Consider the following 25,733-nt stretch of genomic DNA (forward strand, 5'->3'; position numbering starts at 1 on the left):
ACACAATGCAACGGCATTACGGCAAGAACGGCAAAACGGCAACACCGACTTGAATGACATATCAATGTTTTGATCAATGTCGACTCTATCAGATTCAACATGGATTTGACAAGCAGAGTGTAGACCAAGATGGGCTTGCCGTTTTGCCGTTGTACCGTGCTGCCGTTCACATTGTGTTTGAGGCTTAAGCATCCAAACCAACATCACTGGCAGGTAGATAATGATTCTTTCTTCACCATAAAGTTGTTAAACAACGTATAAATCCATTCACATGCTCAGAAACAATGAGCTACACACATGGTTACCAATGGCTTTTAGGGCGAGATCATAAGTAAGGGGCTGTCCATTAATTATGTAAGGGTTTGGGGGGGGGGGCTGGTTTGGGATTTCTTACGCGCCATACAATTTATTTTTAATTTTCATACAAAAAATCTTACCATGGGGGGAGGGGGGCTTGAAAAACCCTGAAAATTGTCTTACGTAATTAATGGATCGCCCCTTATGCGAGAATTATTACATTTTTTATTGTACTATTTTAATTATGGATCATAATGGCAAGGACGCTTCAAATAACGAATCTGGGAAATCCTTGCAGATAAAATACGAGCCTGAAGGTACTCGGGGATTTACTCAGATTCCCTCAACAAACAGTAAAATGATTCACAGAGCTCGTTCGTGTTTTTCGTACTGATCTAAAATAAATCGAATTGAGTCCTAAAACCTTGTTTTTGTTCAATAACACGGAAGAGCATCTTACTGCAACTACTTTAGCAATTTTTCCCGCTCAAATAACGGCTATATCATGTTTTAATTTTAATTTAAAAATTGGGTCCATAAATGAACTTTGACACTTAAGATCATGTTTGACGTTCGCTTAGTCGACAAAAACACCACAGGGGTTTTAGTTTTAACACTGGGGTTATTCCTACCTGACATTTCGGAAGGGACACGGAAAACAAAATACACCCAAAATTTGAGAGTGACCCTCAGCCAAGGGGTGTGACAAAATCTAAAAAAATGTTTTTTGGGTTCAAACCAACGGAAAACATTAGAAAATTGAGTAAATATGTGTTATTGGCCTAAACTTAAGCGTTCGGCACTAAAATTGGGACATGGCTTTAGGACCCTATTGTATAGGTACATATCTTGGATTTTAGTATTCTAGATTAAAAGATCGATAGGATAGTCAATATTCGAGGAAGTATTGTTAGGGGCCTTCCTTAGCCGAGTGGTTTGAGTCAGCGGCTACAAAGCAAAGCCATGCTGAAGGTGTCTGGGTTCGAATTCCGGTCAGTCCAGGATCTTTTCGTATATAGAGAAAATTTCCTTGACTCCCTTGGGCATAGAGTATCATCGTACCTGCCACACGATATACGAATGCGAAAATGGCAACTTTGGCAAAGAGAGCTCTCAGCTATTATTATGTTTGCACTTTTTCTTATTCTTACAGCATTTATTAATTACTTTGACAAAATCTCACAGCTTTGGAAGTTCCTCTAGGAAGTTTCTTCCAAAATACTTCATCTCCAGATGTTCATCGGATAAATTCGTCCCGTATCAGGTTTGTAGTTTCATCAGGAAGTTCTTCTAGATAGTTTCTCTAAAAGTTCCTTCTGAAAGTGTATAAATGAGAAAGTTCTTAAAGGCAATTCCATCGAAATTTCTTCCAAGAAGATGCTTTAGGAAGCTCTTTCGATAAGTTCCTTCGAGAAATTGGAATTTTCTTCAGAATTTCCTGTGAAATATTCTGATTTATTTTCTTGTGTAATTTCCTTTGGAATGTTGTTTTGGGAAGTTTACTAAGGAATTTCCTTTGGAATTTTCTTCGGAATTTCCTTTGAAATTTTTCATTGGAATTTTCTACGGAATTTTCTTTGAAATTTTCTTTTGAATTTCCTTCAGAACTTGCTTAGGATTTTCCTTCGAAATTTCCTTTTGAATTTTCGTCGGATTTTCCTTTGGAATTTCTTAAGAAATTTTTTTCAGAATTCCCTTAGAAGTATCCTTCAAAATTTCTTTTACAGTTTCCTTCGGCAAATCCTATCTATTTTTTTCAGAATTTCCTCTTTTGGGGTGGTACACAAATATGTCACGCTAAATTTGAACTTTTTCGACCCCCTCTTCCCCTTTTTTTGTATGCGTCCTCCGAAAATTTTGTAAGGCTTGTCACGCTTGGCTCGACCCCCTCCCCCCCCTTGGAGCGTGACGTAATTTGTGCATGACCCCTTTTCAGATTTTTTTCTTTCGGGAAGTTTCTTCTTTTTTTGGAGTTTCTTCCGGAATTTCACTCGGAATTTCCTTCGAAATTTGGAGTTTCTTTTGGAATTCCTTTCTTTCGGAATTTCCTGAGGAGTTTTCATCAAAATTTCTTCGTTTTACATTTTCTTTGGAATTTCTATAGATTTTTTTTAGAATTTCCTTCTAATTTTGCTGCGGATTTTACTTCAGAAATATCTTAAAAGTTTTCTACGGAATTTTCTTTGGAATTTCTTTCGGAATTTCCTTTGGAATTTTTTCGGAATTTCCTTCGGAATTTCTTTTAGAATTCTCTTTGGAATTTTCTTTGGATTTGCCTACGGAATTTCCTTTGGATTTTTTTATTGGAATGTTCTACGAAATTTTCTTCGTCAAAACTTCCTTCCGAGTTTCCTTCGGGATTTCCTTTGGAATTTCCTTCGAATTTTTTTTGAATTTCCTTCGGAATTTGCTTTGAAATTTTCTTCCTTCGGAATTTCCTTTAGAATTGAAATTTTCTACGGAGTTTTATTCGAAATTTTCTTTTTTTCCTACGTAAATTTCGTTGGTATTTCCTTTGGAATTTGCTTCGGAAATTATTTTGGAATTTTCGTTCGATTTATTTTTCGGCATTTAGTATTCTACGAAATTTTCTACGAAATTTTCTTCGGAAATCCTTTGGATTTTTTTTCGGAATTTTCTTTCGATTTTTTTTCGCAAATTCCGCAAATTTTCTTCAAAATTTCCTTTGGAGTTTGTTTTGGAATTTTTTTTATATATTTCTTTCTGGAATTTCCTTTAGAATCTAAACCTGCTATCAAGCAGCACCCACAAGATGCCATTACCGCTCACTAATAGGTGGCTAGATAATTAAACAAACTTATAAATTTGAAAAACATTTAGGGCTCATTCACAAATTTCATAACGCTGAAGGGGGTGGGTGGGTGCCCTCATGATGTTACGGCTCATACAAAATTTGTAGAACATCCATACAAAAAGCGTTACGAGGGGGTGGGTGGGTGTCAAAAATGGTCATTTTTGGCGTTATGAAATATGTGAATGAACCCTTACGGAGACGGGATTCAACTCAATTTTGGGTTGTTTCAACGTAATTCCGTAGTTGAGCCTAGAATGGACTCATCCACGGTCTTGTTTATTGCGGCGCTCATTTTAAATCCGCATCCAGCGGCGGCGGTAACGCGCAGAAGATATGCGCGCAATTCAAACGCAACGTCAAAATTCAAGTAGGCTTGGATTTTTTCGTTCTTCAAGGACGCAAATGTTTCAAATTTGCTAAATCTGAAACATTTGGTGATTTTCATTATTACTGCGACGGTATATCGACATTTTCAAATAATCGCATTACGTGGATTTATCTTGCAGAGCACAATATATAAAATGACATCCGGACCAACATCCAGTGAAGGAATGTTCCCCGAATGAACATGAAGTATAGATGAATATGTAGTGAAATCGTCCATTTTCTGTAAACACGGCCCGCAATAAAGGTTTTCTTCCCGCTGGAAGTTGAAGCGTGACGTCATCATAGATTAGTTCATTACTCAATTTTGGATAAATTTCCAAGGTCCCCATTAGGTAGTTTGCCTTTGATTAGGCATTAGAAAAATATACTCAATTCTAGGTCAATTTAACGCAAAATTGAATTCTTTCAACCCAAACATAAGAAAAGTTGCATTTACCCTAATTTGACTTATTGGGCCAAAGTACTCCCATTGGGTCAGGCTATCAACATTGATGGAGACACTATCTTCTATGGTGACAGAGGGCTCGATTGGCTTGTCAGATGGATCGGGCCCGGGACATCCTGTCTACTGCAAATCGCTGCAGTTCATATAGGGCATGTCCATTAGCCTGGGACACGCTTATATTAAAAATTAAAATTCTCGCTTCAGTCCGCTTTTTGGATTGCATTTAGGTCCTATAACAACTGTGCAAAATTTCAGCTCGATCGGAGAAACTATATTTTAGCGCCAGCAGTTCAAAGTTTGTATGGGATTTACTATGGGAAAACTTACTTTTGCAAAGAAAACTCGCCAGAGGTTGCCCATTGACCTCTATAACACAGACAAACAGACGTAACACTTAGAACAAATTTCTTCAATATCCATCGCCCAGTTACACTATTATCATCTGGTGAGCATGTTGCACGAAAAGGTGTTTCGTGCAACAAGACCGGCAGATGGCGGTAGTGTGAAACGTCAAATGCGAACAAAAACGATGTACGTGCCTCTGGTTGTGAGATTTGTAACATAGCGAATTTAAAATGATCGTTAAATGAGTGGTTGATGGAAATTTCGGCAGTGTTACGTCTGTTTGTCTGTGTCTATAACAATTCTGAACACAGATTTCGATAGGTATTTCTACAATGAACAACATTGCCGAAGACCGCAAAGCAATCCGATGCTTGTGAAAAAAGTTATTAATCATAGAATATTCGGAAATTTTGCCCGATTTTGTTATTATTGTTATTCCTTTACGTGTTAATCAACGTCGCCTTGCCAATAGGTTTTCATTGAATAATTTTTTTCACAAGAGTCGGATTGTTTCGCGGTCTTCGGCAATATTCTTCATCGTAAAAATACCTATCAAGGTTTGCGTTCAGAATTTTTATAGAGGTCAATGGGCGACCTCTGGCGATTTTTCTTTGCAAAAGTAAGTTTTCCCATAGTAATTCCCATACAAACTTTGAACGGCTGGCGCTAAAATATAGTTTATCCACAGACAAACAGACGTACCACTTAGAACAAATCTCAATCTAAATCATAGTCCCGAGGACATCTACGCCCAATACTAAAATCGATGTGTTTGGTCGACAGGCCAACAGATGGCGGTAGCGTCTAAACGTCAAACACGAACAAAGACTATGCGAGCGCTGCGGGTGGCGGATGGGCCACCTACCATATTTTTGAATCGACCGTTAAAAAGGTGGTCGATGAACAATGGTGGAAGTGTGACGTCTGTTTGTCTGTGGTTTATCCGATCGAGCTGAAATTTTACACAGTTGTTATGGGACCTAAATGCAATCCAAAAAGTGGACTGGAGCGAGAATCTAAATTTTGTCCCACACTAATGTCCATAGGCTGCATTGGGTAGATGCAGCTCGCTTTATTTTTGATGACATTCGTGAGGAAGCAAGAGAATGGGGCTCTGCACAAAAATCATTCTATCTCTTTCACTCCTCCGTGAAATTAGTAAACAACAAGGCCACTAAACGTCAAAATCCCATACAAAGTCAAAACAGTGCAGAGGCCTATAGCGAGATTTTGGGTTGAAAGTATGAGCCTATGCATGCTATAAAACGTTTGACTTTTACTGTGCGCCCTGTTTTCAAGTTGCCCGTGAGAGAGAGCGAGACAGCACCAACATACGGCGCACAGTAAAAGTCATGAGAACAAAAGAATTTATGGCACGTACAGAGGCTCATATTCGATATACAGTCAACTCTCCCAAACTCGATATTTAAGGGACCATCGAGTTAGGGAGGTATCGAGTTACAGAACACAAAACCCGTGCAAATGCAATCCCTTGACCAACGAGGTAGCCATGAAAACCACCTTTTACTATGGTTCTCTAACTCGATATCGAGATACAGAATATCGAGTAAGGGAGAGTTAACTGTACTTAATTCCCGACCAACCAGTCTTTATAATTCTTTATAGATCGCTAACGGTTCAAAACGAATCTATATCGATCGCTATCGAAAATCACTGACTGGTTGACCGGGTTATGGCTAAAGTCAACTCAAAAGTTAGGTATAGGTAAACAATTTTCTCCAAGAGTTTCAACCTTTTTCCGTGTATGTCAAAGTTTGCGTTTCGCTGACAGCACTATCACTGACAGCATAGACTGTCATCATCATCATCACTTTTCGACTCTCTCTCTCTCTCCCCCGATCATCAAATTGTTTTGGGTGGAAGAAAGGCGATCGGTGTGCGTTCGGTGGAAGAGACGCTGAGGGTGGTGCAAAGCAACGTCGTAGTTTGCTGCTGCATCTGGTGCATATCAACGAAAAGAAAATTTCTTCCGGAATAATCCAAAAGTCCGGAATTCGGTTCCGGTTTCGGTGAAGTGTGTTTTGCTTTTGTGACACGGAATAAACCTCGAAAAAGATTGTGGGTAAGTAATTTGAATAAAGGTATTCAAATCGGAATGGATAGATGGATGCCATGAGTCACGATGAGGCGGCGGATTGTTGTTGCTTCGTGTTTGATGGTGGCTGAGCGCTGCCAAAAAAGAGAAAGGCGACGCCAAAGCGGGGCAAATGATTGAATGGGTGTTTGATAACGCGTTTGTTATCGCATTTATCGCGCTGCTGCTGGGATGGGCTGATTCTTCTACGAGCGGTCGTCATGTGTGTGAGGAATTATTATTCATCATGCTAATTGCACTAGTTTACGGCATTTTTGAACTCGATGAGCTGATCATCATTTTCCATGTAAAATCGTACGCTGAAACCGAAAATGCGGTCAAAAGCTTGTACCTAGGACCGTTTTTTGATTTACATTACTATTTTAAATAAATGCTTTTACTTAAACTCTAGTAGAGTAGGTGTACCAGTTATGGACATAGTGGTTCCCTATTTCGCCATACGTGATTACTTTAATGTCTTCAAATTTTGTAAATTTTTGTCTGTTGTAGAAGTTAGATTTAATATATACCTTGATGTTAAAACATTAAAAAAGATTTAAAATGTGAAAATTGTCAACATTTCGCATATGGCCAAATAGGGAACCACTATGGCCATAACTGGTACACTTTCCTTATCTTCAGGTTAAGTGCACCGATTTATTTTTTTTCCTGTTCGAATGATAGTTAATAAAATTAGCTTTTGATCACTAGAGCACTATTTTTATCATAGGAGTACCTTATCACTTTTTAATTATTCTTTATTTTCCATCAAACTCTACAGTTGTTTTTATTTTCTGTTTGAAAAATCTTTTCTAAACAAGATTTAATGTAAAAACAATATGTTAATAAATTACGTCTTTCAAATACCCGATGATATTGAAGAAATTGATCGGTTAAAAATTGTAGAAGTTATGACTTTTTTTTTGTAATTACTTTGAAATTCGAGATTTACTGGTTTTGAAAATTTGAACATTATAGAAGAAACCTGTAGCCTCCTTGGACACATGTGTTTCAATTTGTTTTAATTTAAAAGTACTTTGCTTCACCTTTGATGGATTCCTGGGAGGATGTTTGTTTGGATATATGTCTAATTTTCAAGCAAGCAAGCAATCAAATGTCTTTGGGCTGAATATATGTCATAAAGATTTATCTTTGTGTATCCAAAGATAGATCAAGAATTTCCCCAGGAGTCAGCCATAAGTAATGTCTAACGCATAACTTTGAATAATTTAGAAGAGAGTGGATTGATTCAATGGCACTACGTGTTAAATATGAAAACTAGTGTGTGAAAAGCAAATGTTTTACCATTGAAATAAACCATGGTAGGTACATGCAAGTAAATTTTCTTTTTCAAATAAATAATTCAATTATCAAACTACAAACAAGCATAACAAACTCACCTATTGTGGTGCACCAGCTTGTTGGGGTTCCGCATGAAGATGATTGAAGTGAATATTTTTCTTTATATTCAATCTGAGCATTGTGATTCCTGTTTCCCAAATGTTGTGAGTTTGTTCTGTCTTGTTGTAGCCTTCGCCTTCGCGTGCTATAATTGATAGAGGTTTTAAATCAGGTATAAAACTTGAAGTAATGCAGGGATTCTTCGGTATTCAAAGCATATTTTTTTATATTTACCTTGAAATCAATCTAACACAGGGTTTAAAGTTCAGCAGCTTCTGAAGCTCCTCAAAAATCAAGCGGGCGCCATCTTAGGATTTGCGCTCAACACCGAATGTACGTACAACATGCAGATGTCAAAATGAACTTAGGCACCTACGTGAATTTCACGTAAGTGCGATAGGTAACCTCAGTAACAATTACCGATTCACTATTTGATGGTTATGAATGGCTTAGTGATCTTTATCTTAGTCAGGTAAAGTGGAGGCAAACTGAATTTGGAATGATCTACGTGATTTTTCACGTAGCAATGACGTTTGGATTTTTTTGAGTGTAACATAAGCTTAAAAGATTCATGTTAAACATTAAAAAAAAAATAAAGCGTTCCTCCCATAAATTTTTCTTAAAGTTCAAAAGATGATTTCTTACAATCAACAAAAGCTTTCTTGGAATGTTACTGAAAAACATGGATTGTTATGCAATCCTTTCAATAATAAATTCTGATTGAAATTTTGTCCTAAATCCCAAAATCGGTTTAGTATTCTTTCAGTATCACAATTCTATGCGATCTGTGTACCAGGTAATGCCATTTTACGGTGTTCCACAAGAATTGTCATAACTTCTAGAACTTCATTTTCTTCCTTTTTGTGTAGTTGATCAGTTTTATAGTTTATCTTTTCTGAAAATATTTGTTTTTAAAACAGGTCTGGGAACAGGGCTCTATTTAAATACTTTAATGCAAGTTACTGTTTTTAACGAAATGTCTCCGAAGTCTCTGTTTGAAGCAAAAGGTTTTTTTAGTCTATTACATAACGAACGGAAGTCGTCAATGATGGTTGTTAAATGCCATGAATATTAAGTGACTTTGACAATTGAATATTGCTAATACAGTCAACTCTCCATAACTCGATATTGAAGGGACCATCGAGTTAGGGAGGTATCGAGTTACAGAACACAAAACCAGAGCAACTGCGATCCAGGGGACCATCGAGGTAGCCATGAAAACCACTAACTGAAAACTTTTACTATGGATCTCTAACTCGATATCGAGATACGGAATATCGAGTAAGGGAGAGTGAACTGTATCATTAATCTCCGTGTCGGAAAAGGATTTTTCCAGTGACCTTTCCCAAATTACTATCGATTGACATATTTCGCATAAGAGGGTGCTATAAGCATTCTAATTTTTCCATAATTTTGACATTTAACAGCACTGGTCATAAGTGACTATGCCGAGGATGGGATTCGATCCCAAGTCCTCGGCGTGAGAGGCGTGTGTTCGAACCACTACACCAGGTCCGTCCCCTGCAACAACATGATCTCTGAAATGACTTTCTCTGGATTCTGCTTGCATTGAATCCAAGAGGTCCCAGATAAACCTTCATCACGCGACTATTACACTGTTTTTTTTTTTCAGATTCCTCGAAAAAAGGATTCAGGAATTCTTTTAGTGATTTCTACAGACATTTTTTTCTGGCATACTTTAAGAGACTCCTCGACAGATCCCTCTAGAAATTCTCTAGTGATTCCTTCAACAGTTCCCCCATACAATCTTGCAACGGTGTTGCAGAGGATTTTTTTTAGAATTAACTCATTGCAATCTTTGGATCCAATTTATCTAATTTTATGCAGTTCTTCCAAACAAAAGCTCATTTAAGTTATCATTTGAAGTTATCATACCAGTATCATTCACGCCTATTTCTCCAGTGATGCCGTCCGATAATTTTCGAAGATCTACCGACACGTGATCATTTTTTTTTTTCAATTACCTTACCAATTTATTTACGAAATTCTCAAAAACTTCCTCAAGAATCCAGGAGTTCCTCAGAGCACTCAGAGAGCGTTGATCAAGAGTTACCTACTTTAGAATTTAATCGAGTTTCATCAGATTTTAGTTCAGGATGTCCCTTCCGGGTTTTTACAAAATCCAAAGTAAAAATACTGGTTGTATTTTTGAACATGTTTTCTACGGGAATCTTAGAGGAGGTGCTATAGGCCAATACAATTTATTTATTTTATATAATTTTGTAATGTTCTTGATGTCGATTTGCAGACGCGTTGATTGAACTACCGGACGACGAGATTGCTGCGGCCAGGCCTTTGGATGTGCTGTGTTGTTCGCTGTGCTGCGTCAACGGGCCATCGTCGTCACCAGCGATGAGCAGCCAGAGTCATAAGATGTCCGGTCCTCACGCGTCGTGTTCCAGTACCAAAACCGCTGTCGAAGAGATCGAACTCACGGCCAGATTCAGCGAACAGATGGCTCAGCTCTGCATGTCCTACGACTACTCGGACGTAACATTCATCGTCGAAGACGAGAAACTGCCCGCCCATCGGGTTATCCTGGCCGCCCGTAGCGAGTACTTCCGGGCCTTGCTCTACGGTGGCCTGTCCGAATCGACCCAGAATGAGATTCATCTGAAAATACCGTTGAAGGCTTTCAAGGCCCTGCTGAAGTACATCTATTCCGGGAGCATGTCCCTTGCGCAGATGAAAGAGGAAAACATACTGGACACGTTGGGGTTGGCTAATCAGTACGGCTTCACGGATCTGGAGATTGCTATCTCGGACTACCTACGGCAGGTCCTGTCGTTGAACAACGTCTGCGCCATTATGGATGCGGCCAAGCTGTTCGATCTGGAGGGTCTCACCAGTGTGTGTCACGCCTTCATGGACCGCAACGCGGAAGCCATTCTCCAGCATGAGTCGTTCAAGAACCTCTCGCAGGACGCCATCTGCAGTCTACTGCAGAGGGATTCGTTCTTTGCCCCGGAGGTGCAAATCTTCCAGGCCGTGCACGATTGGTGCAAGTGTAATTCGGACGGCGAAAGCATCGAGACGGTGGTCTCCATGGTGAGGTTCTCGCTGATGACGCTGGAGCAGCTGCTGCACGTGGTTCGGCCGTCCGGGATCCTGAATCCGGACCGTTTGCTGGATGCGATTGCCGAGAAGATTGCGTCCACGCAGTTGCCATACCGAGGGGCTTTGTGTGAGTAATAATTACCTATCTTGTTTAACGCATGTATACCTGAAACCGCAGAAGTATTATCGAAATTCGATGATCCCAAAATTTGCTTTCACGGGGTTTTAGTTTAAGGTTTTTCCAAAATTTGTTCGAAGAAATCATTGAACACTTCAACGCTACTACCACTAGAAGCTTCCACAGAAATTAACCTGAAAATATTTCCAAATTTTATCCTGGAATTTACACATATATTTTTCAACGATTTCTCCAGTCGTTTCGAAGTTTTTCCAAGAAAATTCAAAAAGATTTGAGATTTTTTCTAGGAAACCCTGCAAGAATTCTTACGCCAATTTTATAAATTATTTTTCTAGGTAGGCTTTTTCAAATGAATCCTTCAGTTCAGCCACGGTTTCTCCCAGGAATTGCTCCAAAAATACATCCAAGAAGAATGGAATCTATTGAGTAGTCTGCAGTTCATAAAAAGTGGACCTGGGATTCCTCATGAATTCATCCAGAAATGTATATAAGAATTTTTTCCAGCATTTCTTCCAAAAATTACTTATGCAGTTCTTTCAAGTAAAAACACCCTAATTCCTCAACGGTTCATTCACGGATTTACACCAGTAAATACTTCAGAAATGATTCCAGTAATTCCTCCGATCATTAATAAACAGATTTCTACCGGGGTTTCGTTTGATGCTCTTCAAGGAATTCAAGCAATATGCAATTCCCAAGTAACATTAGTAGCTGAATAACAGCTTAGTCAGCTGAAATGAGTATATTTTAGTTGAATAAACTGTTATTTAGCTGAAAATGTAACTTTGGTTCTCCAGAAGCTCTAAGACAAGAGTCTAAGAGTTCTTTCAGAGACCCTTGCAGGTGTTCATTTAGAGTTGATATATAATTTACAGAAGTATCTCCAGAGGTTATTTTATGATTTCCTTTCAAATAGGTTCTGACATTTAAAAAAAAATCCTCAATATTTTCTAAAACATTTTATTGAAATTTCTATTAGAATTTAAGGTGAAATTACCAAAGGAATTTTGGAAGAAAATTGTGAAGTTATTTTAAAAGTAGTTTTAGACAAATGTCTCAATCAAGTTTTACAGATATCTTGAACGATAATTTTAAAGTTATCTCTAAAGAAATTAAACTTTGAATTTTCTCGAAATTGTTCTCTACTACTCTATGTTCGACTACTACTAAGCTTCGGCATAAGAGTGTTCTGTGATGGTCCAGCCAATTGAGTTTTTTTCTTTTCATATGTGTAAAATATTCTACATGGATTTTTTTCAAATCAATTGAAACTATTACATTTATAAAAATGTAGGGGGAAGTCCTCTATGGGCGGACAGCCTCTATGGCCGGACAGTTTGAATTTTCCAAAAACGAATAATGATATTAAGATTTTAGTATTCCAGGATGATACTCCCTGGCCACGATCACAGGGTTTGACGGTGCCAAAGTAGAAGGTGCACCATAATAATACCCGTCTGTGAAACATATCACCTTCCCAATACTTTGGCACACCTCTAACGGTTCATGATTTATCATGAAACGGCTGCATTCAGGCGGAGGATCTGTTAATATGTTTCGGCATATTATCAGGTCCTCTTCGAACGGAGGGACCGCCAGGGCTCATTAGTTACTTATAAACCAGTGCTGGTTGTTGATGTTTCAGTTCGTTTACACGAGCTGTAGCATCCTTTGTACTAATCAGCAATGGTGGTTAAGTTTCGAAGCCAACGTGTGATCAATCGTTTTATAATGTAACACAAGGATGGGTGTTTGGTGAAACTGTGCGTTAAACTCGTCGTTATTAAATTTATGATTGTGAAGGTGCTAATAGTGATTTTATAATAAAATCTATGGTGATGAAAATTTGGAAATGAAAGTGGAAGTGATTCTGATAGTTTTGTTAAAAATATAATAATAGTGATGTGAACTCTATTAATTTAATAATGGCTATAATACATTGTGCAATCATTTCTCTGAATATAAACTTAATTGCCTAGTTCTTCAAACGTGCATGATAAAAATATTAATACATAATGACAGCGAGTGCAGAAGAATGGATCGAATTGATTTGTTTTTAATGTAACTTTCTTGATCATAGTGCTAAATCGTAGTTTGAATTGTAATGACTCTACAGCAACAAAAATAATGATACATTTAAATTGAATATTTTTAAATTACTTAGTAATGCTAACAGATGGTAATGCTAACAGATTTATATAAAAATGGTGTGATGTGAAAAGTGATATAATAGAAAGTATATCTGAAGTGTATTACGAAAGTTGATGAGTGATAATCGGTGATATACGTGATAGTGTCGAAAATAAAAGTGACGATAGTGAGTGATGAAATGAAATGGGGAATGAGGACCTTTTAATAAAACTATTTCGTTCTTCACTTTAACCACTCTAGTAGCATTTCAGGCCTTATCATAGTTTGATAGTATTTTGAACTACTAGACTGCAAAACTACGGCAAGGGCTGATTGCTGCTAGCGTACACAGTGACCATTTGAGCAACATTGCTTAGGAACGTCTGTGTGATGAACGCAATAGAGGCTTATAAAAGCAAATGCTGGGAAGGAGCTTAGGGCAGATTAAGAGTGCCAGTACTACCCCTATCGCTACCGACAAAAAAAAAAAAAAAAAGTATTCCAGGATGATACCAAAACACATGTTTGCAGTGTATACAAACTATGACGTTTTCATGTCCAAACGTAAACAAACAGTAGCTGTTAAAAGTTTCATTCTGATACGATCTACCAAAAAAATGTGAAACGAGAAAATTTCATACAAGTGCACAGTGGGACGGATTGGGGTTTTAGGAGGAAAGATGGAACTCACGCCTTCAATTGTGATTTTACGTAAAAATGATGTTCTACAAAGTTGTTTCTATTATAAAAACAATTTTTTTGGTCGTAACGAAAATTAGGGTGACCCTTTGTAAAAAAAGATAACCATCAAAACTTTTTTATTTTAAGGAATATTGAAATTATTTGTTCTACAAAGTTAAAGATCGGAAAATTTAAAGCTGATTTGACAAAAAAAGTTTTTTCCTAGCTCGAAAATTGACCGTTTTAGAGCATTTTTCGCTATTGATGTAGGGTGGCCCTTCAAAAATAGGTTTTTGTGTGTTTTTTTAGATTTCTCAGCAAAGTTGTCTTCCCTTCATATTTAGAGCCGATTGAGACGCATGTTTCGAGGTCTGTACAATTGTGTAGGTGATAGTTATAAACATTTTTCATATAAAACAAACGTCAAAAGAGTTCAGCAATAAAAATAAGGAGAAAAGTCTTTTGAAAATAAATTCTTAATTTACCACACGGTTGAATTTCCCGGCATGGCTCCTCCCAAACATCCAAGTACTTCTGTTTTGGGATTTGTCAGGCTTTTTGGGAAACATTCTGATTGGAAGTTACGAATGCTTAATTGATGCAAATCCGTTTACAAGTAATTTGTCCACCGTAGGAGATATATCGTATCTGAAACGGTATATTACTAAAGTACGATTCCTGATTATGACGCTGACTTTCAAGCCTAGATTAAGGAGAATAACTAAATGCATTATTTGATCATGTTTAGATGTTTTGACTAATTAAGGCTATAATTTAGAGATAGTTAATTTGAGAGTTCTTTTAAAAATCTGTTATTAACGGTTATTAACATATGAACCAGTCATATTGTTAGCAAACAGATCCACCGAAGAATAATACGATTTTTATTCACATTTTCAAGCTATCGTCATGTCAACACATTTTTTTTTCCCAGCTAAACCAACATATAGAAAATGTTTTTTTTTTTTTGTTATTAAGAAGTCTTTAACTTTTCATCATAAAAAATTGTATCAATTTTCTTTTTTTTTTGGCATTGCGTCCCCGCTGGAACAGATCATACTTCTCAGGTTATTGTTGTTAAGAGCACTTCCACAGTTTTTAACTGAGAGCTTTCTTTGCCATTTTTGTCATTTTGCATTCGTGTATCGTATGTATTAGTATCGATGATACTTTATGTCCAAGGAAGTAAATTAAATTTTCATTACGAAAACACTCTTGTATCTATTTGTTTCCATTAGCTATATCTTTTATGTTTGCGTTTTAATTAGCTCGAAAAGTGATGGGAAGACAGTTTTGCTGAGAAACTTGAAATAATAAAAATAAAACACAACAACCAATTTTTGAAGGGCCACCCTACATCAATAGCGAAAAATGCTCTAAAACGGTCAATTTTTGAGCTAGGAAAAAACTTTTTTTGTCAAATCAGCTTAAAATTTTCCGATCTTCAACTTTGTAGAACAAACTATTTCAATATTCCTTAAAATAAAAAAGTTTTGATGGTTATCTTTTTTTACAAAGGGCCACCCTAATTTTCGTTCCGACCAAAAAAATTGTTTTTATAATAGAAACAACTTTGTAGAACATCATTTTTACGTAAAATCACAATTGAAGGCGTGAGTTCCATCTTTCCTCCTAAAACCCCAATCCGTCCCACTGTGAAGTGTAGCCAAAAATGTTTCTTATAATTTAACCTGAATTGTTTCCGTACGTTGACTTCAGTAAGTTTTGCATCAATCACAATGCAAAATTTATTAGAAAATGTAGAATTTCAAAGAAAAGCAACCTTTTTTGTAAACCATTGCAAGTCCTCTATGGCCGGACACCTCTTGTCCTCTATGACCGGACAGTGAAAATGTAAACCTAATAACTCGGATCTAATTTATAATTCACTTTTTTCATAAAACAACCAGGGTACAAAAAACAACCAGCAACAAAAATAAAGCATAAATAACGGTCCTCAATTATAAAGTGCCATAAATATGCTTTTAAGGCAAATGAGCGCACGAGAAGCAGCCACATGATATGATGTACAGTAATCTCTCTATAACTCGATAATGAAGGGACCATCGAGTTAGGGAGATATCGTGTTATAGGAGTAATACTAAACCAGTGCAAATATGCGATTCAAGGGACCATGGAGGTAGCCATGAACACCAAATTTTACTATGGCTCTCTAACTAGATATTGAGATACTAAGGTCGAGTAAGGGAGAGTTGACAGTACGTAAGAGCACACTTCAACCTTTCAGCTGACAAAGAAATTGTGTAAAGCTGTAAACGCGTTGAATTTCCGAAGACATTTTCATCTAGGGACGTTCCGATACTTCCGATATATCGGAATATCGATATTTTGCTTTCGATATTCGATATTTTGGTATCGATATTTCCTATTCAATATATCGGTGATATCGATACTTCCTTCCGATATATCGTAAACTAATATATGGAAAACAATTGTTGGGTTTTAGTACAAACACTAGCATAGGCAATGAGCATTCGTAAGTGGTACAGCCCTATAGGGTCTATAGACCGCTGTATCAAGGTTGCCTCGTCATTGATCATAGACATAGATTTGAGATTTTTACGATTGAGATTAGAAGAAATTGACGCATTCTTCAGCAGTCAGGAATTGCCTTGGCCATGTCCTTGCAAAAGTTGAGGGGCTGAGGGATAGGAAACTGGATAACTATTTACACCCAGCATAAAACTCGATAGATTTCTACTAAAAATTTAATAATTGTTTAATGATCTGATTGGGTGCACGAGAGTTGCAGAGACCTCTACATGCTATAAGTGAAAAACAATTGTAGGATTTTCTCAAAATATAATTTATTTATTGTATTTTAAAACAAGCAGCTTCCGTTCGAATTGCACTAGAATGCACCTTAACAGAAGATGTTTATGTGAATGTCGGTTAAAACAGCAATAATCTTGAGTATTCAAAGATTTTTTTGTCGAATTTAAGAAACTAAACGACAATTCACTAAGCAATATAGGAATTTTGCTCCATTGAAATATATCATATGATATTCCGATATATCGGTATTTTGAATCAATATATCGGTGGTATCGATAATTTGATTCGATAATCATATCGAATGAAATATCGATATTTTGCAATATCGGAACGTCCCTATTTTCATCTGAACACGAGCAATCGCTAATGCAACATAGACTGATATGGCGAATCGATCTATGGCGCTGATCAAGAAGTAGTTTATGGAACTGACTTATGATCTCTCCTATGATATGCTTCATACGCTGTACATCATGCAAAGCTTGAACCCACAAGGCATGTGCTGAGATACGAAGCACCCCTTGGCCTTTCTATGGTTTTGGTGTAAATTTTGACGGTGAAAATCATAGTGTCCGGCCATAGAGGACACATTTCAGTGCACACCATTTTTGGTACAAAATGTAATCCATCATAAAAATCAATTGTAAAGGTTTATTTTTATTCTCATGCGAGTTTTTACTTAAAATAATTTGAATTTTTGATACTTTACAAAAATTAACGGTAAAACTAATGTAGATTTTGAAATATTACCAAAAAACAAAAAGTGTCCGGGCATAGAGGACTTCCCCCTATACCTCACAAATATGTTTTAACATAGTCTAATCGCTTATCAAAGTGAATTCTGGGACTCAACGATCTTCTCCATTAACAAACATTCCTCACAGTAACCTTTGTGGAGATGCAGAGGTAAATACGATCTTCAACAAGCATTGCAGAATTCGATCTCATTTGATTTTGAAGCACGATCAAAGCAAGCGAAGAAAAACAACCCATCTGTCGCGGCATTGTATCGCAAGTTGTAACAAGTCTGATAAATAGGAGCAGCGAACGAGAGTCCTAAAGAGAGAGCGATGATAAAATCAATTTTTTCGCTTGTTTACCGTTGGGGGTAGGTGTTTTTCTTTACTGGCACGATAAACAATCCACGAACTTCCAATAGCAATAGTGTCCCCCAGGTTTGGAGCATGTTTAGAGAGGTTTTATCATGCACTACCATTCCTCCAATCTGATCAAAGTTATAGCAGTATACGATAAAAAGTCTATCATAATGTGCAACATATTATGATAGTTACAGAGAGCAATAGGTGAGAGATTCTCTCAATTTTCTCGGGATTCAATCCCTGCTCAAAAGTTTGTGTTGTTTTCTGAGTAACATTCATGTTATTTATGAGTTGCGTTAAAAATTTCAGGTTACTAGCAACTAGCACGCTAATTTGCCTTTCTAGGCTTAAAGGGTCATTATAGGCTAATATAAGGCATGTCGAATTGGGCATCTCAGAGAGCCGAAGAATATGGGGTCGTGACGGACTTTGGTTTCAGGTTGGCCGATTGCGCTGCAGAATCGTTACCCGTTCTGTGGCGTAGTTGGTTAACGCGCCCAGTCTAGCGTATTGGGAGTCGTGGGATCGAAGCCCACCAGAACGATTCTATTTTTTTTCACAATTTGTCCAAATTGACTTTTGTGTCTACGACCTTCAGGTAAACCCGATTCTGCCTTTACACTGATGTTTTTTACACGGCCGTGCAAAAAAAATTTCCATACTTTTTTTTTTCGCCATAACCTTAATTTCATATGAAACGTCGAGAAATTGTTTTACTTTTTTGCACGGTTTTTGAAATTTTGAACTAGAAATTTTTTCCACGGTACGCATCCCCCGTGCAAAAACAGAATCGGGTGTATTTTCATGATATGCCTACTTTGTTCTTGTATGAAACTGCTTTATGCGAATCGTCCGTATGCGAAACGTCTTTATGTGAAATGGGTCAACCCAGTCAGCTCTATAGGCCTATTCACATGACGTTCCAAAACAGCTGATCGGGAAGCTCTTTGACAGTTCTTCTATGAAAATGACAACCTCGTGTATGCACCGGTCCTCCACCGATGTAAACAAATGCATAGACGGACCTGCCACATAAAAAGGCCTAGACTAGTACGCAGGGCGAATTAAAGTGCTACATGATTGCTTGGGTAGTCACTAGTGGAACTGTAGAAGCCAATATCCAGACCACCAAACTTGAGCATTTTGTATAAAAAATGGCTCATGTGTACTTTGTACGTCCAGTACTATACAATGTTAAAAATCAATCTTTGACAAAAGCTCTGAGTAAATAATTGTGAATGTGCTCATAGAACAATACGCTCAGGAGCACGTTCTATTCCACGATTCTGTTACGGATTGACTACAGATTTTTTCAAGGAATATCTGGAATCTTTGAAGAAAGTTTTGCAAGTTTGCGCTGGAAGTATTCCATTTCTTTCAGGAATATTCGATTGAATCTCTGAAAAAATTCAGAAGATCCTGGGAAAAATCTAGCAGGAAATTGTTGGAAACAGAGAAAATCCTGAAAATTCCAAAGAAATCTCATATTTTCGTTATTGGAAACATGATTGAAGGAGTCCAGAGTTGAATCCTAAGAGTTGACCTAGAAAAATTCTTTCAGGCATTAAAAATAGGGACAAAAACTGTATAGAGTGAAAGTAACGTCCCTTCGAGTCGCGTTTTATAGAAATATAGCGAGATAGGAAGGTATGACAGTACAAAGTAATTGCAAATAAATTCGAAATGCAATCAGCTCCGTACACTGAACGAAATCTCCCGCCATAAAGTGAATGATTTTTGCCTCATCTCCGCCCCATACCTATTATCAGACACAATCAAGATGATTTTCGTCTGCATGGAAATCATCTGTTTACAAATCACACCGAATGAAAATCATCCGGTCTTGAAACGATTTTCACCCTTCAGATAGATGCCTGAAATTGAATGATTATCATATTCCAATGTAAACAACCCCCATTACTTGTAAGTTAAAAGTTAAAACAAATTCAATTGGAAAATAAAGAATCACCCGACGATGCTGGTTTTATGTATTTTAGTATTTATTTGTATATCAATCATCTTTATTACAATTCTCGAGAATAGATCCCTGGATGCCTTGTGATGCAATGCTCCTCCTCGATGAACAAGTGTTGCGCTGCTCCTCCTATTCTATGGGCACCACAGCTTCAACTCCATAGAAACCTGGTATAATCAATTTGTGGGTGATACTTACGCTTAAAATGTAATGAAAAGGTGCTATAATTAAGGATAATTGTGGATTATTCCATATGAATAGCACACTTTCCTACTGATGTCGCCATGTTTACGATGCGGTTTGCAAAGATAATTTGACATATTCAATCATCAGTTTTGATTGGTGTTACGATGTTTACGATGATTTTTGGTTTGAGACATGGGGAAAAGAAAATCTACCATAAGTTGCACGTTAGTCATTTCTTTTATTATAATTCAATTATCTGCTTATAGTAGCTCAAATCTATAGTGAACGTCATCACATAATTGGATGATGTTTGTTCAATGGACTGTGGATGCATCATATTGTTTCGTACTCATTCAAAATTAGGAAAGCAAAGATTTGCAGCCATGTGAATTACAAATCATTCAATTCACGGAAGGAGCTTTCGTTCAGTGTAATGCCATACGGCACTTGAGCCCTTAAAAATAGCAAAAAGGTTATGCTCGGTAATCTTACTTTCTTTAGGCCCTTCTTACCAAGTTGCTTTATAAATTAAATGCAAGTATACGGACAATTTGAACGGGTCTGGGTCATTTGGCATAACGCCATTTGGCATCACATGTTTTCATCAAGAACATTCATCCTGTGAATGAACAGATATCATTCTGGTTATGCCAAATGATCGTTATGCCAAATGACCTCGTGCCAAATGGCTTTATGTCAAATGGCCCACTCTCAATTTAAACCATGGATTTTTTGAAAGTTCAAAACCTTGTGAAAATTGTAGGTTCATTCAAGTTCGATTATAAATGCGGTTCCTGGTATGTGTGTAACTTAACTTTAACTAAACCGTCCTTTGTTCAATTTCAGGGCCTGAGGAGAATGTCGCTTGCAACAAGTTCAACTCTCGTACGATCCAGGGCGAGCTGCGATCGGCCCTGCTGGATGGGGACACCATTTCCTACGACATGGAAAAGGGCTACACTCGGCACTCCATCAGCGACAATGGCGATTCCCAGGGCATCGTCGTGGAGCTGGGAAAGCTGTTCATCATCAATCACATCAAGATACTGTTGTGGGATCGGGACACCCGGTCGTACTCGTACTACGTGGAAGTCTCGGTCAATCAAACCAACTGGGACCGGGTTGTGGACCACACGGATTACTACTGCCGCTCATGGCAGTACCTCTATTTCCCCTCGCGAGCCGTGCGCTACATTCGGTTGATCGGAACGCACAATACGGTGAATAAGGTCTTCCACGTTGTCGCACTGGAGGCGATGTTCACCGAGAAGACAACTCCGGTCGTGAATGGCATTGTGGCACCCAGCTACAACGTGGCCACCGTTGATCGGAGCGCCACCGTGGTCGAAGGCGTCAGTCGCACCCGAAATGTGCTACTCAATGGAGACGTCAAGAACTACGACTGGGATTCGGGTTACACCTGCCATCAGCTGGGCAGCGGGGTCATCTTGGTCCAGCTGGGACAGCCCTACTGGATCGGTTCGCTACGGTTGCTGCTATGGGATTGCGACGATCGCTCGTACAGCTTCTACATCGAAAGCTCGACCAATCTGAAACAGTGGGACATGATCGTCGACATGCGGAAAGACCGGGCGAAGTCGTGGCAACACTTTGTGTTTGATCCCAGGGTGGTGGTCTACATCAAAATCGTCGGCACGTACAATACGGCTAATGAGGTGAGTTTTGCATCTCTATTAGGGTGTCCTGAGAATTCACTTTGTCCAACAAAACTTAAAGAAATAACGCTTAGAGGATTGATGTAATCTCCCCTAAGTTATCCGATAAAGAGAAATTTTGGGACACTCTAACGTCCATCAAGACTCACCTATTCATCGAATCTCAATCTTTTAGATTTTCCACTGCGTCCACTTCGAGTGCCCCTCGCAGGACCCCAAATATCTGAAGAGTGATGCCCGCGATGGGCTCCTGTCGCTGGCCCTGGCTGCCGCAAGCAATGGCAATAATCCGCTCTCGGGAGCAGCCGGTCTGCTGGCGCAGGAAATGTACGGCGTTGCGGGTGGCGAAGGCGCTGCAGGAGGACTCGCGGCAGTTCTGGAACCACAGCCCAGCACCAGTCGAGAGAGCACCGTTAGCACCCGAGAATTGGTAGATTAGAGGAAGGGTCACATTGGCGGGAAGGGAGAGTTATTCGTTCTATATATCTATATAGGAACGTAACTAATTATTTATCTACTTTTGCTACTCTTACCCACAAAACAGCTCTAATCACTAATATAGCCGAGCTGCTTACTCGAAGAAACGAGTGGATGAGAAGATGGTTACAGTGAATAATGGTTTGCGATTTGAGAAAAGGGGAATTCTAAAAGACTGTGAAAACTGTTCGCATAATTTATGATAATGGCACACAAACTGCGGTTGTCTATAAACCATAAAGTCCTATTATTGAAATCTCATACCTCCTTCACCTCGTGACTGTTTCCTCAATAAAAAATACTTAGAAAAATTATATGGACCGTAGTCTATTCGTAAGTAGGGCCACGTGGTTTATGGAAACAGAGTTAGCCCTAATTTTAAACTATGCGAAATCTGTCGTTGGAGTTTCGTTATGATGAGTATAGCTACAATATCGTACCTATGGCATACCCCTTTTCTTCACTAATGCACACATTAGCCTTGGTAGATTGTGTATCTAATTATTTATTTTTTTATAGAATCGCTTTAAATTCCAGTGTAGGATGGTTTTTGTTTTATTTCGAGATGAACATAATAAACTGAAAAAATATATAACGCGATTGTTTTAACTCCTAAATATTTCCTTTGTGTTGCGTTTCTATGCCGAAATTCCTTTTCTTTGGGTTTTCGAAATTGTTGCGTAAAAAAGGGTTGAAGAGGTGAAAGATGTAATCCTGTATAACAAAACCGCTGTCTTTCCTGTTTTTTTTACAAAGGGGAAATCTGCGAACAGACCCCATGAAAAGGTAATTCAGGGAGTGCGTGGATGACGCACCAACGACGACCCGCTAAAACCAGCCCATGCAGTGTAGGGGAATGTGGGGCAAGATGAGCACCCGGGGCAAGATGGGCATCCCTAGTTTGTGTCGTTCCTACCGATTTTTTTCAATAAATTATTTGGGGTTCTGATGAATATCAATCAATTGATATGATGGCCATAAATTTCAGTTAAAAAATCAACAGCACAACGTAAATATTGTCAAAAAATACATAGAAGTCCAAAAATTGACCTTTTCATATAAGATTTGTTCATTTAAAAGTGATATTTCTGTTGCGTAAACAAATTTATTCATACGTTTTTGGCCGTATAGCTATAGAATAATCTTCTGTAGATAATCAGGAGGAAAACTTTTATCAAATTTAAAACATATTTCAATTGTTTTGATTATATTAATAAATTTACACCCTTGGGGCAAGATGAGCACCATGTTCAAAATTAACTAAAAGTGTGAAATTATAGAACCACATTTAGCTGAGGGCTTGACTTACGGTATCTTCTTTGCACAAAACTTTTTTTTCTAAAAAATATATAAACAAACAACAAATTTAATCGTTTTTAAGTAAAATCTTAGCAATTTATGAAAAGTTATTTATTTTCTGATAAAAGTTTCAAAAACTAAGCTTGCTAAAGATAAATATTATCAGATATTAAAGTTAATATCTTGGGATATTGCAAGCATTGAAAAATAATAGTTTTCTTTAGTAAATTGCTTCTTTTTATGGGGGTGCCCATCTTGCCCCGCAGTTTTTTTGACCGGTGATAAAAAAGCTATTTTTTAACGTGTTATTTGGAAAACTATTTATCACTTTTTAAAACTTTTAATGGTTGGAGGTCTAAGTAATAATGTAAAAGATAAGGATGGTTACCAATTTTACCAAAATAAGAACGTTTATGTAGGCTTAAATCGCGCTTATCCTTAGGGTGCTCATCTTGCCCCGCCTGACCCTACTTGAGCAATTCTTTTTGAGCTGCTCAAGTGGTGTACAGTGCATCGACATTACCCTTGGCCTCAGACCCTTACCTCCCCGGAACCACCTTACGGTATTTCTTCGGGGAACCGCTGCCTGGAAGGAGTGAAGTGTGAGAGCTACTGTACCGCACACAAGAAGTACAGAATTTTCTTTAGAAGCTCAAAGCAGCCCGAGAATACAAAAGCCTTGCAGGGATGAACATGTGAGCATTGATTTTGTCGAATAGATGTTAAGGAGATAGATAGGTGGCATCAGCACTATGGTGAACATCTGAACAGCGCTAAAGGCACATGCACGCAGAAGTTCGAAAAAAGCGAGATATCTAACAATCATGATCCGCAACACATCATGAGAGTCTCATTGTCGGTCTTGAACTGATATTTTAAATAATGACAATGTATCTAATAATAGATCTGAACTTTCAAATAATGTTATGCAAAGGGATGTGCTACCATCAACTTCTTCAGAAGCAAATGCTATCGAAATTTTAGTATATTGCCAAAATTTTAATCGCATGAAGAGTGCATCTAAAATGAACGAAAATTATGAAAGAATTCTAACTTCATCCTTCTCAGTTGTTATGGGCACTGAAACTAGTTGGAATGAAAAAATTAAAAGTGAAGAAGTTTTTGGTAATAGTTTTAATGTATTCAGAGATGACTGAGATTTGGTCCTTACCCAAAGAATGTCTGGTGGTGGAGTTCTCATCGCAATATCTACTAAATTCAATTCAGAATTAATTATTTCATCAAAACATAAAGAATTTGAACATGTGTGGGTGAAAGCACACATCGCCGGAGAAACACATATATTTGCCTCTGTGTATTTTCCGCCAGACCAAGCTTGCAAATCATCATATGAAATTTTCTTTCAAACTGCTGTTGAAATTGTATCCCAGTTATCTCCTGAATTCAAAGTGCATATCTATGGCGACTTTAATCAGCGTAATGCTGATTTTATTCGTGATTCCGAAAACGAAAGCATTCTGCTTCCGGTTATCGGTGAAAATGAATCATTACAATTTATTTTTGAAAAAGCTGCATTTTTAGGTTTAAATCAAATAAATCATGTGAAAAACCGGCAAAACTGTTATTTGGACTTCTTATTCTCAAACATTATGGATGATTTCTGTGTGAATGAATCTGTTTCTCCACTATGGAAAAATGAAGCATTTCACACAGCTATTGAGTACTCAATTTTTGTTCACAATAATCACAATTCTGACAACTGTGACTTTGAGAATTTCTTTGATTATAAAAACGCTAATTATGTCGGAATTGAACAAAAATTAAATAGAATAGATTGGCAATCCGTTTTGAAAAACCAGGGAGATTTAGAAATCGTAGTGACGGATTTTTATTCAATTTTGTCGGAAATTATTCAAATGGAAGTTCCTTTATTGCGAAGACGTCGTAGAAATGGGTCGAAAAACCCTGTTTGGATTAATAAGCAAATAACTAATTTAAAAAATCGCAAGCAAAAGGCTCATAAAATTTACAGGCAACAAAAATCTCGAGAAAGTTTAGAAAATTATTTGTATATTGTCAACCAACTTAATCAAGCAATATCCGCTGCGCTTGAAGAGTACAACACAAAAATAGAAAATGATTTAAAATCTTGCCCTAGGAATTTCTTCAATTATGCTAAATCGAAGATGAAGTCTAACAATTTTCCATCTAAATGACATTGGATGATAGAGCAGCTGATAATCCAGATGGTATGTGCAATATTTTTGCTACTTTTTTCCAAGAGACTTTTACTAACTTTTCGGATAAAGATCGTGACTTTGAATATTTTTCTAGTTTTCCTGATTTTACAAGCGATATCGGTGTAAGTTAAATACTTTTACAGGACATTTTGACAGGACTGAAGAATTTAGATTCCACCAAAGGATCAGGGCCAGATGGAATCCCACCTA

The 25,733-nt window shown here is 37.6% G+C and overlaps 1 protein-coding gene across 1 annotated transcript; it reads left to right on the forward strand.

Moving 5' to 3' along the window:
- The first annotated feature begins 6,158 nt into the window (after window positions 1-6,158).
- Window positions 6,159-22,640, forward strand: LOC23687659 (BTB/POZ domain-containing protein 9). Its single transcript, XM_021839449.1, has 4 exons — window positions 6,159-6,372; window positions 10,055-10,990; window positions 20,717-21,546; window positions 21,722-22,640. The coding sequence occupies exons 2-4, from the start codon at window positions 10,159-10,161 to the stop codon at window positions 21,983-21,985; spliced, it is 1,926 nt and encodes a 641-aa protein (XP_021695141.1). The 5' UTR covers window positions 6,159-6,372; window positions 10,055-10,158; the 3' UTR covers window positions 21,986-22,640.
- The last annotated feature ends 3,093 nt before the right edge of the window (window positions 22,641-25,733 follow it).

The sequence above is a fragment of the Aedes aegypti genome, chromosome 1 (assembly GCF_002204515.2).
Source record: "Aedes aegypti strain LVP_AGWG chromosome 1, AaegL5.0 Primary Assembly, whole genome shotgun sequence".
In the NCBI taxonomy this organism is placed as follows: domain Eukaryota; kingdom Metazoa; phylum Arthropoda; class Insecta; order Diptera; family Culicidae; genus Aedes; species Aedes aegypti.

What these genes read in the sequence shown, in the direction of transcription:
- LOC23687659 (XM_021839449.1), top strand. Translation starts at nt 10,159, where the DNA reads ATGAGCAGCCAGAGTCATAAGATGTCCGGTCCTCACGCGTCGTGTTCC. An exon ending in GCCATACCGAGGGGCTTTGT is followed by an intron (nt 10,991 to 20,716) that starts GTGAGTAATAAT and finishes GTTCAATTTCAG; the next exon opens with GGCCTGAGGAGAATGTCGCT. An exon ending in CGTACAATACGGCTAATGAG is followed by an intron (nt 21,547 to 21,721) that starts GTGAGTTTTGCA and finishes TCAATCTTTTAG; the next exon opens with ATTTTCCACTGCGTCCACTT.